The sequence below is a fragment of the Capricornis sumatraensis genome, chromosome 1 (genome assembly GCF_032405125.1).
Source record: "Capricornis sumatraensis isolate serow.1 chromosome 1, serow.2, whole genome shotgun sequence".
Taxonomy (NCBI): domain Eukaryota; kingdom Metazoa; phylum Chordata; class Mammalia; order Artiodactyla; family Bovidae; genus Capricornis; species Capricornis sumatraensis.
In genome coordinates, this window is record NC_091069.1 from 233341323 (window position 1) to 233360959 (window position 19637).

Sequence of the window (19637 nt, forward strand, 5' to 3'; positions counted from 1 at the left end):
ATGCAATCTTTTAGTGGGAGCAGGTGGGATCTAGTTCTCTGACCAGGGATTGAACCCATGTCCCTTGCATTGGGAAAGCAGTCTTAGCCACAAGACCACTAAGGAAGCCCCTAATTTTAAACTGTATCCCAGCCCTTCCAGCCCCATACACAGCTGTCTCCCTTCCCTGCTTTACTTTGCTCCGTAATACTTCTCACCATCTGACACATTTTACCTCTTCATCTAATCTGCCTTCTCTCCTCAGAATGCAAGCTGCAAGGAGGCAGCGGTTGTGGAAGGAGGCAGCGGTTGTGGCTGTATTCTTACCCGACACCAACTTCTGATGTAGAGTTTAAGAGACTGGGGATCAGGATTTGGAATTGTTAGCCCATATTGCAGTGTTTCTAAAACTTAAAAACGCCCATGTTAACACAAATATCGCAGGCTCCATACTGCAAAGGGCCTCTGGACGAAAACTACACATTTGTATGGGTCTCACCTACACATTTGTATGGGTCAAGATTTTGCTGAGATTTTTCTGTAGTGTGAACTACAAAAACAGGTGTTTGCACTTTCAAGTGTACAAATTTTATTGACTATGCCTTTTCAAACTATGTCTGAGCCCTCTATCTCCTCAGGGAGATTCTGACATGCCTCTTGAAGCATCCCTCAGTCTGCCCTGCACCAAGTCTGTCTAAAATGATGGGTGCTTTTTCAACAGTGCAGTGTGGCCTTCTCAGTTCTGGGTGGAGTTGAGAATATGTGTTAAATTTGGAAAACAATGTTGTCTACTCTAGACAGGACTTTTGATGAGCAAAAACTCCATGTATCTACTGGAGTTAGACCATGTCAAAAAGTAGATCAATATAAAGAAAGCACAAAAGCTTTGATAGTATGAAATAAAGACAATTTGACACAACGCAGAAAACTAAATAAATCCAAATAGGGCTTTAAGCAGGTTACACCTTCTCTGCTAATTTAATACCTAGACACAAGCTTAAAACATGGCACCAAATGGCTCACCAAACTAAGATGTCACATGGCAAAATGACAAGCCAAAGAGTGAGGCTCAGCCACAAGAGTCTAAACCTCAGGTGAGGATGTGAATGAGGAATGAGACCCACGGTCTCTGGACACAGGTCAGTTTATTTCTAAAGTACATCACGTATACCCAAGGCAGGTGTTCTCTGAAGGACCACACTGGCCATTGAGCTTTAGGGTAGCAGGGAAACTCACTGGCAACTGCAACAGGAAGGGACTCTGCTTGGTCTCAGGTGGCTCTTATTTTGGAATCATGACACTTGAAAAGGGAAACCCACGAAAAATATGGTCTCCTCTATCTGAAGAACTAAGCTTGTATCGTGAATAAAACTTGCATAGAACCTCTTGATGTTTCTATTCTAAGGTCTCTTTTTTTTAAAATGACGAGTCTATAGATGCTCATTATATCCAGCTGACTGATGTTGAGTGTTGAGTTCAACTATGTCCTTACCAATTTTTCTAAGGTCTGTTCTAATACATGGGCTCGTGTGCGAGTCTGGTATTTCAATAAAAATAAGATGCTTAAGAGATTCAGAACCTTATTCCTTCATCTTTACCAACTTGCAATTCCTCTGGAGTTGCAGGGGCTAGGTCTTATCAAGGTTTGTTTAGAAATAATAAACAAAGCTGCTGAAAGCATCTGCCTACGATGCGGGAGACCTGGGTTTGATCCCTGGGTTCAGGAGATCTCCTGGAGAAGGAAATGGCAACCCACTCCAGTATGCTTGCCTGGAAAATTCCACGGATGGAGGAGCCTGGTGGGCTATAGTCCATGGGGTCGCAAAGAGTAGGACACAACTGAGTGACTTCCATGACAATGATGAGGGTAGTAATGGGGAAGATCCTGGCTCCTTTCACTGGGGGCACAAGTCAGCTCTAAGCTGTGGACTCAGATGAGTGGAGTATTCTACCACACACTGGACATGCATGGCTCTTGGGAATGACGGGTCCTGCACAGCACCTCCACACGGCAGGCCCTCAAGACAAGTCTGCTGAATGAACAAACAAGGACCTCGGTCCAAACAACCAGCCCGATAAATGCCGCAGGAGGTTTCTGCACCCTTTTCAGATGGCTTGCTCTTCTGTTATTGAGGACTCCTCACTTGCTATTCCCTTCCTAATAGGTGAGTTACGGTCATTCTAAATGAGCAGAGATTTTAACATCAGTGAGAAAGTGAGGGCACACAGAGAGTGGACAGGCTTCTTGTAATTTATTTGTTATTTCCAAGCGACAGCTACAAAAGTTTTTAATTTTTATAATACTCTTGATAAGAAAATAAAATTTAAATAAAAATACATTCTCAACAATACAACATGGCTACACGAATTCACTACATTAAGTTTTGATAACTTACATTTTCAAACTGGACACTGTAAAAACCAATATTTACTAGCAACATATTAATTTCCAAGTTAATAAAAATGGAAGCAGATAATATCAATCAAGACTGGTAATTTAACTCTAGAATGAGTTCTGTAGTTTTCACATACTGTAAGGACACCTAAAAGGCTTTGTAGCTTTTTGTCTTTACAGGATGTACCGTTAGAACAAATTAAAGGTGCTTTTACTTAAAATGACATCTGTCTTCTAAAACCTGGCATGAATGAGTCTTTCTGAAAAATGAATGAAATTAGGCTTCAGAAACAGAAACAAAAGCTACATCATTCATCACCCTTTTCTTTTTTGTACAATAAGCAAAGCCTTGTTTTGACACTTAAATCATTACCCGTGATATAATAAACATATTTCTTTGGCAAAGAAAATAGTTCAATTTGATAAATTATATTCCTGGGAGTAAAAAAATGTTGCTATTGCCTATTATCATATTAAATGAATATTAAAAAACAAAGCTACACAAAGAACAAACAACGACAACAAGACAAGCGACACACACCACAATTTCAAATGATGGAAATGGCTAAACTAAGAACCAAATTGGCATTTATGGCAAGAGTTTCTCCATATCATCCTTTGCTTTCTTTCTCGGGGTTTTCAGGGCTTTAGGGTAAAGTGAGCTGCCATGTATTTTTCAAGTTTGGGAAAGGGAGAGAAAGCAGATCGGGTAGTAAAAATCGAAGTACTCCTAAGTAACAGCGGAGGAATGAGGCCCTTGGAAGCAAGTAAAAGTACCTCGGTTATCTGTGGGTCCCACTGACATGGTCTCTTATTTCAGAAGACTTTCAAAGAAAATTTCATTTCACATTACTTGTTTTTAGGCTGTGCCAAGGTGGTTAATTCCAGACAAACTGGCTGTTTAAGAGTGAAGAAAAGAACTAGTAACTGAAATCTTTTCAAATTCTCAGTTACATATTCAGACAGCCTTGGTCCCTTTGAGAACACTATGATCTTTAAAAACAGTCATAACTTGGTATTATGTTACCAAGGGCTTGATATTAGAAATGTCAGAATATAAGTCAAGCAGCCACTGGAGAGCAATGAGTGGTACCTGGCAATGCTCACATGGCCTTTCCAGGCGGACATTCAGAGACTCTGAAAAGGAAATTTCAATCTGAATAAAACTTAACAGTGAGAAATGGATTAAATGGTAAAATTCTTTCACACTGATGAATCAGTGGAGTTTATAGAATCTACAAGCTCATAAAATTTAAAAGACTTTTTCAAACTTGTCTTTAAAATGGGCCAGGAATAACTTAATGCAGACTAGGAGTGATCCTTAAATAAAACGAACTGATTTTTACAAGACCTTTAGAGAAGTACATTGCTTAGTTATAATCATTTATGGAACTTTGATTGTTTGCCAATGGTCTTTAAAAATAATTACCCAGTAACATTATAATTTAAAAACAATTACTCACCAATAACATAATTGGCAAAGTGTATCTTGAAATATAGCTTATGCTCAGGGAAACAAAAAAGCACTACTAGCTAGACTTACATTAATAAGTCACAGTTTTAAACAGAAATATGTAAAATACTCCAAGGTTCAAAGTACCACATTTAGAAAATGTTTTGGATTTAAAAACACATAATAAGAGTACCATGGTTTTTAATACTGATGAAGCAAAGTGTATCCCTCTTAACTTCAAGGTGGCAACTTGCTTCGATTGCTTATTTACAGTTATGATTTTTAGGATAAAGGTAAATTATTAGGGAAAAACAGGATTTAAACAGTTGCTTGCCCAGTTCCATTTGGCTAGCAGGCAATAAGGAAACAGCAGTGAAATATAAACATTTTCAAGAAAGCATTATTTCTAGACTTAAACACTGATCATTCAACTGATCATAAAGGTTAGATACCATGGAGTATCTGAAGTATAATCTGGGGTCGCCCAGATGAGTAAAGTGCGCCGAGTGACTGTCCTCGAGTAGGATCTCACCCTCACGTGGGGAGGAGGGCGTCCCGTGGTGGTGACCCTTATGATGATGGAGCAATGAGTGAAGCTGAGTGATTGTACCACCACCTGTTCCCACTGCTTACTTTCTCTTCTTTTTCAGAAGTGAAGTCCTTAGAAGTCACAACCACCTGAACTCTCAAATCAAAAATATGAGTACCTGATGTTTAAACGGTGAAAAAAAATTTAGTGGTCTGGTTTTATTTCATCTGCCATCGCTCATCCCACACGTGAACAAGATGCAGTCAACAGTACCTGTTCCCTGATTTCTGCTATCTGAGCTCTGTCTGCATCTCGAAATGAGTAAAAGGTCCACTGACTTTCAAGGGTGCTGTGGTAGTTTTCTAAAGTTTTTGTCACTGTCCCTAATGTAATGTGTAATGACCGATGGGCCAAAGGAGATCTTTTTTTTTTTTTTTTTTTTTAAGAGGAAGGGTCTAGATGAACTAAACGGAAAGCTCTGAATAGTCATGGATTGAAATTTTCCTAGTAAAACACAATGTTGGCAGTATAGAGCAGGCACTAATGGTAGTGAGAAGTCCACAGAACACGGAGTGTTACAAGAAGAGATGGTTTCTTGCTATGGAGGAGTTCTCCTTTTGTTATAAAGCTTCTTTAGGAAGAGTTTTTCTATTAAAAAGAAGTTGCAGAAACATGGCTTTCGACACATAAGATATGAAGGGAATCCTGGGTTTTAAATTCTCTAGTGAAACATCACACCAGAATTTCCAAACAGTTGGTTTCAATTGTTAAATATTAAATACAGCGTGAATGCAGGTGACAGTGAAGCCGATGTTCATTCTTAAATACTATGAACAAAATACATGATGAATTGAAAAACTCCAACTAAAATATTTTCCAGTTCTTCTGAATCAATTGGCCAAACTCTAAAATATTTTCCCGTTCTTCTGAATCAATTGGCCAAACTCTAAAATATTTTCCCGTTCTTCTGAATCAATTGGCCAAACTCTAAAATATTTTCCCGATTGGATTTTCCCTAGAAAACAATAAAAATAATTTTTCAAACATTGAAAAAAAAATTGTAAAAAGTAACAAATATCTCATAGCATTCAGTATCTGTAATTTTCTCTTGCCAAGTCCTATTTCACTGATTTAGCAAGCTTTTTGTGACTACCCAGTAAATGTCATGCACTGTTTTAGAAGCTATGGACACAGAGGTGAAGAAAAATGACAAAACCCTTGGCCCTGTGGAGCCTATATTCTGGTACAGAAAAAATAAGATAAACAAATAAAATATTTAGCACAAGAAAGAGTGGTAGGTTTTAAGAAAGAAAAATACAACTAGAAGGGGTACAGTGTGTGTGGGTGCGGTGGGGGGAGAATACTAGTTAGGAAGGATGCCACGCACTGGCTAGAACCTCATATGGAAACCTGCCATGGCTCCAAGAAAACTGGATTACTTTACTGTTGGAAGAGAACAAAATATACTAATGTAGAAAAGACAGTAACAGGATGCTTACAATAACCTTTTCAGTGTACTGAGCCTTCCATCTAGGCAGAACACAAATATTTATACCTGTCAAACTGATTTTCATTGTTTATAAAACACAATTAAAATGATCCATCCACATAAGTTTAAAAAAATACTTAAAATGGTTGGGGCCAAGATTCAAAGCCCCCTTATTCATCAGCTCTATGGCCTCCCTGACAGCTCAGTTAGTAAAGAATCCGCCTACAATGTGGGAGACCTGGGTTCAATCCCTACGTTGGGAAGATCCCCTAGAGAAGAGAAAGGCTACCCACTCCAGTATTTTGGCCTGGAGAATTCCACGGACTCTATAATCCATGGGGTCACAAAGAGTCAGATATGACTGAACAATTTAAAAAAAAATGACCTTGGGCAAGGCACTTCACTTCCCTGGGCCTTAGTTTCTCTAGCTGTGAAATGGGAATATAACTGTGTTGGGCTGGTGTGAGGATCGATGAAAGCATGCACATCGTGGCAGACATTTATCTGCTGGTCCAAGAACCACCCCTTCCTATCTACCTCTGCGCAAACAGAAGCCTGATTCTAGTGCTGGTGCTGGGCAGCCCCATGGTTCAGGGGAAGCCAGGGTAACTTTAGACAAGGTTTCTTTCCTTTTGAGGAAGAAATAGCTCTTTCTGCCTCTATACCTATTATTATAAATGTGAACTACTACAGTCCAGCTGTGACCATAAGGGCACCCGCCTGAGGAAGACAGAAATCATCTTGTTGAAGATGGTTGAGTGGCTGGATTGTTCTTGATGACAGTGTTGAGCTGAACTAGCTAAATGTAGAAATCAGGACTTATAATTTGCGAGATTAAACACTTTCCTATTATTTAAGCCACTGGAATTTTCTGTTACTTGCTGCTAAAAAAAATCTAATTGATGGAATGTAAAGTACTTGGCATAGTGTCTAGCGGTAAGGAGGAAGGTCCTTAATAACTGCTGTTGCTGTTTCTATCAGTGTCCATCTGCCTCTGAGATGTATCCAAAGCATCAATTATAAAATACTTCTAGCACTTTCAAAGCTAATTTTTTTTTGTACTTAGGATGTATAAAGGTACTGTGACAGATAAAGAAGAGGATCAGTAAAAAGCAAAACAAGAAACTACTAAGTATTCAATTCAATGATTAAATTGAAATATAACACTGAAAGTGACGATAAGGTACTGCCCCAACACAATGAATGATGCTAGAACTGAAAAAGATCCCTGCAGGAGTGACTCAGGAGATTCCTGCACAAGAGAAAGGTTCTAAGTTGGTCTTGAGAGATAAAGGTAGGCAGGAGACCTGCACTTCAGGTGTGAGTAGAGGGTAGCAGAGGAAAGCTCAAACTACGTTCAAAAAAGTCTAAAGTATCTTAACAGGACTTACTTGCTCCCGTATTTCGCACTACTTGATCTTTTCTTCCTATACTTTTCATGAGGTTCATCTAGCTTCTCTATGACACTTTTTATTTGTTGAATTGTCTTGAAGGTTGTTACAGAATCCTCAATTACAAAGTTGGAATAGTCATCAGGCTCTTTCTGTGGTCCTTGATAGACTGCTATAGTTCCACAAGCCTCTACAAGAAGAAATGAAATCTCTGATCAGACAACTAAATCCATGAAGCATAATCTGTAATATAAATAAGAACTTTTCAAGAGGGGCTCAAGCTGGGAAAAGCTCCCTTGGATATGCATAGACAACCAAAATCCATACATTTTATTAATTATGATAATTACATTTATGCAAAAACAATATTTTTACTTAAAGAACTCCCTTTGGGAGTTTGTCAGCTTCCATATAGGTAACATTTTGATAAATCTATGAGTATCTTTTGACTTTAAGATAATGCCAAAGCAACACTTCATGAACTGGTAATGAAGGATCATGGTTATATAAAAGAATTTTAATTATACACTTACCTTCCATTTTTTGCAGCTTAAGTAAACTGAGGGTGAAAAGGGAATAAATTCTTTCTGTTTCTCTGTCTTCATCAATATCTATTTGGATGTCTGCAGGGACACCTCTGTGTAAAAATGAAATAAAAGACACTGGAAAAATATCATTTTGTTAACATGCTAGAGACTTCTGACGGTTTGAGACTGAAAACAGAAACACAGAATTTTGTAAAAGGAATCTTAGGAATCTAGTCTAACGTGCTAATTAAATAGAACGAGATCCTTAGGTTTGGTCATTATGCAACTATACTCAAAAGGAAGAGGATTTTAAAGTGCAATCATTCTCATTACCTATGCTTCATCATATTACTTTGTAAGTCTGTAAAGCTACCATGGCTGTTCCATGCAGTTACAACAAGAATGCTAGGCCCTTCTTCCTCAATACCTTGCTCAAGTTTGCACATCTATTTAAACACTGCCCTCCTTTTTTTGACTTGTGAAACCACAATTTATTGAGAACATTTTCATCACCCCAAAAGAATCTCTGTATTAAGTACTCCCCATTGTTCCCTCCCTCGAATCCCTCACAACTGCTAATCTACTTTGTCTCCATCAATTTACCTATGCTGGATACTTCATGTAAGTGTTATCCTAAAGTACATGGCCTTTGTGTCGGACTTCTTTTAGCATGTTTTTCTGGCTTCTTTTCAGCATGTTTTCAAGATGCATCCATGCATGTATCAGGATATCATTCCTTTTTATGGACGAATAATATTCCATTGTATGAATACAGCACATTTAAGACACTGCCTTTTTAATCAAAAAGAAACTTACGCAGTACATGGCTTGCAGCCAAGAGCATTTTCACTGGTCTCCAGACAGCAGAGCCAGTTTCCGTTTAGATACGCGGAGGGGTGGTAAGAGCTGAGTCTGTTCTGATTGCATCGGCTCACCCTGCAGAGCACATCTATCCATTCATTAGCTTCTACACAATTATTTGCCTGGACATAGAGTGGTTTCTCCGTGTGTATCACTTGGAACATCTTCACAGACAATTAAGACAAAAAGTTAGTAACAGTCTAAAAATCAAACACAGTACAAAACACAAGAAGGTACATAACAGAAATACAGTTTGCATGGCTAGGTAACTGTTGCTCAGGTATATCATAAACTTGTATGTCCCCAGGACTGTTTGAGTTACATGGTACTAAACAGTACAACAGAATATAATTTTTAGAAACTGCAAGAGTCCTAGGGAAGGGGCTATCATACAAATAGGAATAAAGGGAAAGAATTTCAGACAGAGGAAAACCTATGGGTAAAGAGAGCAGTGGGAAAACAGAAACAAGGAAGTCATCTTGGTTACTTGAGTGCACTGCTATCTATTGGTATGTACTGAAGGGCAGCAGAGGATTAGGCTGCACAGACAGGCTGGGACTATATTCTGAAGGTCAAGCTGAGAAATTTGATAAAACTCAAGTATTGAGAGAAGTTGTTTAGTCACTCAGTTGTTTCCGACTCTTGCGACCCCATGGACTGCAGCCCACCAGGCTCCTCTGTCCATGGGATTTCCCAGGCAAGGATACTGGAGATGGTTGCCATTCCCTTCTCCAGGGGATCTTCCCAACCTATGGATCAAACCTGCATCTACTGCATTGGCAGGCGAATTCTTTACCACTGACCCCATTGAGTAAAGAATTCTTAACTGAAAAAAGTATCTTTAACTTAATAGGTGAGGTGGACTATACAAAGCATCAACAGTAATGGACAATTTTAAACAGAGTTCCAGCTACCAATTATAAGATGTTAAATGATTCAAAACAAATACTAAACCCCTTTTCAAATTTTCAGCTAAGTAATAGTATGCAGTTTAAAAAACTTTAAATTATATAACTTACATTTTTCTTGTTGAAAGAGCTCTCTTCCAGTTTTTCCACAGCAAGAATGTTTTTCACTGGAATTGTGTAAATAGCATCTTTGCCTAAATTAAAAAAGAAGTAAGATAAAATAATTTTCATCAGAATTATAAAGGTGAAAGGTTAACTCTATATGGTTTAAGATCATTCTCTTGACGGTGGGTGTGTAAGTAACCTACAGATTTCTAAATGGTGCATAATAAATATGTTTTATGGACCAAATGAATTTTCATTGTTTTCCATGATGTGGCTTCCTCTTTATTTAATTAAAATTAAAATTAGGGAATAAATTTGATCTCTGTAGAAAATAAAAATGTTGTTGTACTTTGTAACATTAATTATATAGAGACTGAATAAATACGTAATTAACAATAAAGGCCTACTCAAAACTTGCTGAGACATGGAATTTTCTTTTATGGAGTTATTACATAAACAAAGAATCTGACTGTACCTAAGTGGGTTTTTCTGCTTCTCCAACCTAAGGAACTAACCCTCAAAACAATTATTTGAAACTGAAAAATTGTTAATTACTATTGCATACTGTCTGGTCAGCTGACTAGAGCTACCAAATTTACTTTAAGAGATACAGGGAATGAAAGTAAAAATTTTATTTGGTAAAGTGAATCATTAACCTAATTTAAGAATTTGGAAATTTCTCTGCTAAAGGGGCTCCATAATAGCATGAGGCTACGATGCATTTCAACTTAAAATTTACTTGAATAAAATACATTCATATAGTCATAGAAACTAAGCAAATATAATCATGAACTTTTCTGGTCATTTACATATAAAACGTGGTTCTTAGAAAATGAAAGCTTTGCTTCCCTCCTCCCAACAAACTTCAGTTTAATGACTTGTGGGCTGAAGTGCTGAAGGTGAAGATCCTTTATATTATTCATGGACTAATGTACAGCTTTTGGGTTAAAGACACTAAAAAGGTTTTCTTTATTGAACAGAGAGATTAACAAAGAGTACTTGCGAAGCTTAGTTCCTGCTGTAAAATCTAAAATATGTGTAATTCAAGCAGATGTGTGATATACAATATATTTTAAAGTCACTTAATTTAGCTATCATGTTTATCCTGTACCAGACACTGTCCTAACCACTTGGGATAGAGCAGTGAATAAAATATATAAAGCCCCTAATGAAGTTTGTATTTAGGTCTGGAAAGACTGACGAAGGACAAATATTAGGTAGAGATAAATGCAGTAAAGACAGCAACATAAAGTGACGTGACAGGAAGTAATTGGGACGTTACTTTAAGTCAGGCAGTTAGGGAAAACTTTTCTGAGGAAACGACATTTAAATTCAACAATTATATATACATGGGAAAATAGGAAAAGACTATCAGCGGTCTCCTGGAAGCAGACAAGATCAAATTTATGAAGGGGTGAGGGGAGGCGAGGAGGAAGGAAGCTGAAAGAAGCCACAGCCGGAGCCGCATGGAGGAAAAGACACATTTGCAAAAGGAGGGCTGGTCAGAAGAGCTTCAAGCCAGAGTCACTGGACATAGAGAGCTGGGGGGTGAGGGGGGGCATACTTAGATGTCTATCAGGATGACTATGTGGTAAGTTGCATTTGGAGCAGCTGAGTCAATTAGGTCCTCACATACTGCCCCCCTCAACCCGCTTGTACTAAGCAACAGTCCACAGAGGCACAGTCCCAGGTTGAAGCAGTGAAGATGCGTACTGGCTGGAAAGCGGGGTAGCCACAGGCTGCTGACGGTGCCCATGCCAGGGGACGAGCACCAGCACCCCTGCCTGTCAGCAGCTCATCCTGTCCCTCCCTCTAAACCACTGGCCATGAGCTACGACCCTCAGGCAGGTGAATGCACAAAAATGAGCAAATTGCCAAAAAAAAATCACCAAACAGATGAGGAAAATCAGCACCCTGAAGGAAACACGTACAACAAAGAGAATAACACTGGAGGAGATCGGGGGTGTAACAAATGAGGGGGCAGAGGAGACATGCCTTTGGGTACCAATCTACATGGGGCACCACAGAGTCCAGAGAACTTAAAAATTGTGCAGGAAGTAGATTTTGTAGATTTTCAACAACTCTTTAGATTTGCTGAATACACAAAGCATGCCCACATCCTAGAATTGCTGTGTTTGTTCATTTCTGGACAAATTATATCACAGCAGACAGAGAGAAAATGCACTGTTCCCAGGCACACATGACATTATTATTAGAGTTAACTGAAATTAACTGAAGTTGCTAATGTTAACTTGAATGAATTGCAAAGTGAATCAGTAAAGCAGAAGATTATACTGAGGACTCTCCAAATATACAGTACAAAAGGACAGAGAAAGTAAAGATAAGAGAGCCATGATGGATGAATTTAGGAGTTTTGAGATCAGCGGCAATAAGCATTCCAGAAACAACTGAGTTGTTCAGAAGAAAAGTACCAATGAAAATGTCCAAGAATGAAGAGAGAAATCTTCAGACTGAAAGGACCCATCAAGTGCTGATCAAAGAATGGAAGTGTAGGAAGAAAGAAAGGTAACACTTAGACACTGGGCAGTAGAATATTAGAGCTTGAACGTTAAAGAAAGTCCAGAGGGTTTCCAAGGAGAAGAATCAAGACTAAGACTGACATCAAAATCCTTACCACCAACAATGAATGATTGAAGTCGCTCAGTCGTGTCCGACTCTTTGCGACCCCATGGACTGTAGCCTACCAGGCTCCTCCATCCATGGAATTTTCTAGGCAAGAGTACTGGAGTGGGTTGCCATTTCCTTCTCCAGGGGATCTTCTCAACGCAGGGATTGAACCTGGGTCTCCCGCATTATGGGCAGACACCTTACTATCTGAGCCACCACAGAATCTCACCAACAATGGAAACTAGTAAATCGTGGAGAAATATCTTAAAAATCTTACAGGAAATGATTTTAAATCCAGTCTAACATCATTGAAGTGTAAGGGTAAAATACTTTTTCCAATATGTAAGAACTCTGAAAATTTATCAGGCCTAAAGCTATATGGAATAATTCCTTGAGGACATAACTCCTGCAAAATAAGTAAGAATCCAGGAAAAAGACAAATATGTTAATATAAGAAATAGTGTTGGGCAAAGACATCAGAAAAACTGCTAAGAATGGTTAGAAAAGGGCTTCTCAGGTGGCACTAGTGGTAAACAACCTGCCTGCCAATGCAGGAGAGGTAAGAGACGTGGGTTCAATCTCTAGGTTGGGAAGATTCCCTGGAGGAGGGCATGGAAACCCACTCCAGTATTCTTGCCATGGACAGAGGAGCCTGGTGGCAAATTCCATCCACAGCATGGTCCACAGGGTTGCAAATGGATACGACTGAAGCGACTTAGCACACATGCATGGTTAAGAAAAAATGATGAAAACATTAAAAGGTAAAAGAAACAGAAACTAGTACTAAAATTAAGATGACTTCATTAGGTAGTGTTAGGAAAAATAAATTTGAAAATATGCTATGTTCCTTCTCAGCTTGAATGGAGACAGTGATTAACTGCAGAAAATAAGATGAACATGTAAATTTAAACCTATCTGTTAACATTTAAAAAGTAGAAACAGAACGTCCACACTCTTTCACTAGATAAGACAGAGTGAATATGTGTGGGACTGATTATTCCAATTAAAATGCAGGAAAAAACCAATCCCAACAAACAGAAGAGCTTAATAAACACAAAACAAAATATTGGTTACAGTAATCACAATAAATGTGAGGGTATTAAGTTTCCCTATTAAATGCCAAATCCAGTTTTAGTTAAAAATCACCATCACCTTCTCAAAAAGTTAAACATAAAGTTAGTTACTATATGACTCACTGATTTCACTCCTAGATACAGACCCAAGAGATGTGAAAATATATGTCTACACAAAAACGTGTATGTGAATGTTCACAGCAGCACTGTTCATAATAATAAAAAACTGGAAACAATTTAAAGGTATATCAACTGATAAACTGGTAAAATCTGGAATACATCCAATGAAATATTATTCAGCCATAAAGTACTGATTCATGCCACATCACAGATGAATTCTGAAAACATCATGCTAAGTGAAAGAAGGCAGTCACAAAAGGCTGCGTGCTGATGCGTGCTAAGTCGCTTCAGTCATGTCTGACTCTGTATGCCTCTATAGTCTGTAGCCCTCCAGGCAAGAATACTGGAGTGGGTTGCCATGCCCTCCTCCAGGGGATCTTTCCAACCCAGGGATCTAACCCACGTATCTTATGTTGCCTGCGTTGGCAGGAAAGTTCTTTACCACTAGGAAGATGAGAAAGCCCAAAACCTGGGAAGCCCAAAAGGTTACTCTTTAAGTCCATTTACATGAAATGTCCAGAAGAGGCAAATCCAGAGAGACAAAAAGCAGATTTGTGTTTGCCAGGGGCTGGGAGAAGGAAGGACAGGGCAGTGACTGTTAATGGGTACAGGTTTTCTTTCTAGGGGGATGAAAATGTTCTGTAACCAGTGGTGACTGCATAATTTTGTGAATATACTGAAAATGAATTATATACTTTCAATAGGTGAATTTTATGGTATGTGAATTCTATTTCCATTAAAAAAAATTACTACCCCAAGAAAAACAGAAGTCCAGCTAGACACTGGTCCTAAGGAACATAGCTGAAATAAAGTAACTATTCAATCTTTTTTTGGTAGTAGTATACTGAGGTTGCATACTTCTATTCCTCAGAAAATAAGTATAAGACTGGGGAAATTATTAAAAACAACCACTTCAGGGTGCTGGAAAATAACCAAATGCAAGTAAAAATCTGAGAAGTGTTCATCCATGAGCAATTGCTATAGCTTAGGTTAAAAACTGTGGATTTATTGTCTTCCAGGGAGGAGCTGTTTCCATAACTCCTCAGTTCAGTGAAAACTCACAGCTTTACTGGCTGAAGGTTGCAGATTCAGCCTAAGGGTGAGATTTTAGAAACTACAGAGCTATAGAAAGGCTGAGATCATAAACAGATCACATCTCTGGCTGACTGCTAAAGATGCCTGTATGTGGATCATCCCAGAGCCTGGCAAAGTGGAAAGCTTGGGGAGACTTGTGAATTTGCTGTGCCTTTGAATATGTTCTGATTCAAAAACAGCACAGGTGATAAAAGGTAGACGACTTACTGATTTCAGGCATTTGAGCTCTATGCTCAAATCACTGATTGACCACTAAGCTAAGAAAGCTCAGGTGAGACCCCTAGGGAGGCAGCTAGGATTAGGGAATAAAACAAAATCTGAGTAAAGACAATAGCAGCTATACAATGAGAAAGAGAGAATGAGAGAGAGACAGACAGACACACACACACACACAAAACAGACACTGCAGTTTGAATCTAGGCAAGCCTTCAGAAGAACAGAATCCAGACACACTATAATTTATTACATACAATGTTCAGTTTTTAACCAAAAAAATAAGATGTGAAAAACAGAAAACCGTGACCCATACTTGGGAAAGAAAGTAGCCAACAACCTGAGTCTGAGTGGGCTCAAATGCTGAACTTATTCTATTAGCAAGCAAAGCCATTATTATAAACGTTTAAATAATTTAAGGAAAATATGCTAAAGATGACTGAACAAATGTGGACTTTAAAGAGAACAGAAACTATAAAAAGAATCAAACAGAAATTTTAGAGCTGAAAAGCACAATAAATGGAATGACAAATTCATCACATTTAGCTAAAAAGACTTGAGATGGTAAATAAGTCAATGAATGTAAATAGAAATTATCCAAGCTAAAGAACAAAGATAAAGAATGAAGACAAATGAACTGAGTCTCACAGAGACCTGTGAAACGGTCTCAAGCATGCCTGGATAAGTATAATTTGAGTCCTAAGAAGGAGAAAAAATGGACAGAAATAAGTAAAAAAACTTTTTTAAGCTGGTGAAAACCCTTAGCTTATGGCTTAAAGAAACTCAAATCCCAATAACCTATTGAAAAATTTCAACTGCCAAGCAATACATTTTATGCCCATTATTAGAAGAAAAAAAAAGAAGGAGCAATGATAGAAAGGGGGAAATTTGGAAAAGTCTTTAATGAAGTTCAATTTATCTTAAAAAAAATGTTCAGTGCATTTAACAGCCTAAGAAATCATTGCATACTCCATGGTTGCAAAGATATTCTCTTATGCTTGATCTTGAATTATATTTTGTGTGTACTATGACATAAGATGAAGTTCACTTTCTGTGTTTACCCAGTTGTTCCTACACCATTTGTTGAAAATACATTCCTTTCCCAATTGAACTGTCTTGACACTTCTGTCAAAACTACTGACCATATGTGTGGGTGTCTTTCTGGACTCTTGACTGTTCACCTCTATCTTTTATGTCACAATCTCAGACTTGAATATTGTAGCTTAGTCCTTCAACTGTGTTTATTTTTTTTCAACACTGCTTCAGCCATTGTAAGTCCTCTGTTCCCCCACTGACATCAATTTTAGAATCAATTTGTCAATTTTTACCAAAAAAACCTTGTAGATTTGTAGTGGGACTGTGTTAAAATCAAGATGAATTTGAGAAGTGACTTCTTAAAAAATATTGAACCTTCAAATCCGCAAACATGACACATTAAAGAAAAAAATACTCCAGAGCCCTGCGTATCAAAATGTGTGCTCAGTCCCTAAGTTGTGTTCAGCTCTTTCACGACCCCATGGCCTGTAGCCCACCAGGCTCCCCTCTGTCCATGGGATTCTTCAGGCAAGAATACTGGAACAGGTTGCCATTTCCTCCTCCAGGGGATCTTCCTGACCCAGGGATCGAACCTGCATCTCCTGCATTGGCAGGCGGATTCTTTACCACTGAGACATCTGGGAAGCCCCGTGTGTCAAGATAGGAGCAGGTAAAAAACAAGTATTGAGATTTGTGTTTAAAACACTATGAAAACTTCTTTTATACTGTCCATAGATTATATGAGCTAGAACACAGACAGCATATGGAAATTGTGTAGGCTCTACATACATAACTGTGTATAAAAGGTCATCCCCAAGTAGACAAGATCTAATCAAATCTGGAGAACACATATGGGATTTCAGAGATGAATTTGTTCATCATATATTATTAGTAAGCTTGGTGGAAATTTTAGAAAGTGGTTCTTAATTCAGAAAACAGCATATCTGGAAGACATGGTGTTCTCTGAAGAATACCATTTATTACAAATTAATAAACGCCAAATGATAGTAGTAAAAACATGGTCCTTACACACCGAGGATCGTAAAAGACTGGGGTGAAAGACATAAAAGCAATGACCACACAGTGTGACAAAAGTTACCACTAATACGCTAAAGAAATACAGTAAGAGAATACCCAACTGAAGTAGCTGGAGCTTTATGAAAATGACTTCCATAAAGAGCTGACATTGGATCTGAGGCTTAAAGGACAACAAATTACACAGGTAAAGAAGGAAAGAAAGATTTCTAGACAGAGCAAATGCAAAAACATGAATGTAAAAGAGCACAACTGAAAGGAACTTCAAGAGTCAACCTGGCAAAGCCACATATGGAGAATGCAAAAGATGAGGCTGCACCGACGAGATGGGAAAAGGCTGCAACATGGATCACATCTGATTACAGCAGACAACTAGAAGAACTACTTGTAGAAGATGACCACTTACAGTAGAGCAATATCAAACCATAACCACAGGCACACAGATCCACCCAAAACTGTCAAGGTAACCATGGTGACAGCTGGATGAATGCCCTATGACATTCATTTACCACATGTTAGTTCTGTGATATTGAAGATTAGTCGCTTACTATTACTTAAGTGGGCATCAAATTTTAACTTATTTGAGAAAAACCCTTAAAACTGAGAAAATTCTAATTATTTTTCTAGTAAATTGGAAAAAGAATCTTATTTGATTCTAAGTGACAGAAATACTTCATTCAGAATATTAGTGTCCAGTAGGAGTAAACAGTGGAAGACTCAATGGTTTAAAGCTATGTTACAGAATAACTGGGAGGCACTCTTTGAAACACCAAAGTCATAAAGTGTAATAAGAAACTATCTAACTAGCAGTCTTAGCTATGCAGAAAATTGCAAGGAACCAGGAAGTAAGCAAAACGTTTGCTGAGCAACCAAAGGGAGAATCCAAAGCCTATGTATTTTATTCACAGAGGAAAGTCCTGAAATGTTCAGTCAAAGCCTTTTTAATCATACACATAACTTTAACAAACACAGTACCTACATCCTTACTCACAGTATATTAGCAGTAAAAATGGAATTGGGGGTAATAGATGGGAATGAGATGTTACATTATCATTCACTGACAGCACAAGAAATTTAAGGTGACAGCCTGAACATAAAGGGGATAATGGAAAACTGCATAAAGCAAACACATCAACACAAAATAGCACAGCAGTCCAAGGCATGTAGCTGGGAAGAAACAGCTGCACACATCCATAAGCAGCCCTGAAAACACCACTGAATCAGAGTACTAAATGATAATTAACATTATCAATGAGAGCCCCAAGTCATCTAGAAAATGTTAACTTACGTTCAATGAACTCTTTTTTAGAAGGCAGGGAAGCATGTAATACATTTTAGAAAAATCCAACAAAACAGTTAAAAACAAAAAGCATGGATGCTTAAAACTGTAGGCTTTGGTAAATAATCTCTAAACTTCATGTAACAGAGCTCATTTCTCCAATACCATTCCAACATGTTAAATTTCTTAAGGCCTGAAAATAATGGAACTTCTAATGTGTCTATTCTATAGCTTAGACCAATCTAATCATTCTACAGAATTTTATCCTCATAAGATCACTGGATAGAACAGAAGTTCCTGAGAACTGTGCATAGCCTCTGGAACTATGAACTTCCTGAAATTATATGTGAGACTTTGTGTCTCTTGTGTGTACATCCATTTTTTTCTAGAGGAAAAGGATCTGAAACTATCATCTGATTTCTAAAGTCTTAAAGCAAAGACTTCAGAATACTGGTTTAGATTAGAAAATACTTTAAATGAGGAGAAAACGGCCAATTTATTCATAGAAAATGACCAACTTATGAAAACATAATCAGCATATTATACCAGCTATTACTAAAATGTTACTATATATGTGAGAGCATTTATATAGTGTTCAATATAAACAGTAACCACTAAAACTTTAAGAAACGTGTAGCTTAAAGAATGCTGTCTGGAAGTGCAGGGATGCAGCCTGCTGATCTTTAGTCCTTAGAATATTCATATTCCACAACAAAATATCTAGGTGCCTAAAAATATAGCGCATCTGGCTTCACGTCTTACTACTGTATTTGGACATATTCGGTCATTCTGGCTAAAGATTCTAAGGAATTATGAAACAAAATTTCTTTTCACTCTCCTCCTTAAGAATCTCCACTGAAGCACCCATGCTTAACGGAAACGACATTCTCTTGAAAGTATCTTATGTCTGGTGTTTATCATTTCAGAATTTATACCAAGCGCTCTTTACCTAACCGATTTGACAGATTAACCAAGACTCCATTTCCTCTGTGAAACATCCTGAGTGATGCTCATGAGGCACTGAATCCTTGTGGCTGCTAGGGTTCTATTAAGCTTGTACCCTTTGATTTCCACTGGTTAGGCTGTTTTGATTACAGAGTCTGCTAGGTTTGTTCCCAGACTTTATGCCATTTTTCCATGCTGTAATTATAATTTACTTAACATTATGTAAAGTGACACAGTAAGTGTCACACAGTAAGTGACACCAAAAGGCATATATTTATCTGAAAATCAGGCACTCTGTAAAGCTTTTCAAAAAAGGAGACCAGCACCCACACAAATCAAGTTGATTTATATGGGTGTGAGACAGTGGCAAAAGCTCAGGGTAACTATCGTGACCCTAAGAGGATTCTATAACTGGATCACTTTTCAAGTATTTATTAATAATTTCCAGCTTCACTTTGGAGAAATCAACCAAGAAAAGATCTTGGCTCTCTATCAAAAGACTGGTAAACAAACATAACTACTTAAGCTACGCATGCATCTTTTGTTGTTGTTGTTTTAAAGTGATTCTTGCTTTAAC

At 38.0% G+C, this 19637-nt stretch overlaps 1 protein-coding gene across 1 annotated transcript in view; it reads right to left on the reverse strand.

The window, feature by feature from the left end:
• Positions 1 to 5343: 5343 nt before the first annotated feature.
• RASA2 (RAS p21 protein activator 2) overlaps positions 5344 to 19637 on the reverse strand; it is a 121332-nt gene continuing 107038 nt past the window's right edge. Inside the window, exons 20-24 of the mRNA XM_068974270.1 lie at positions 9644 to 9726; positions 8580 to 8788; positions 7770 to 7873; positions 7237 to 7426; positions 5344 to 5371 (exon numbers count right to left, since the gene is read on the reverse strand). Coding sequence (XP_068830371.1) covers positions 5344 to 5371; positions 7237 to 7426; positions 7770 to 7873; positions 8580 to 8788; positions 9644 to 9726 — 614 coding nt within the window. The remainder of the gene's footprint in view (positions 5372 to 7236; positions 7427 to 7769; positions 7874 to 8579; positions 8789 to 9643; positions 9727 to 19637) is intronic.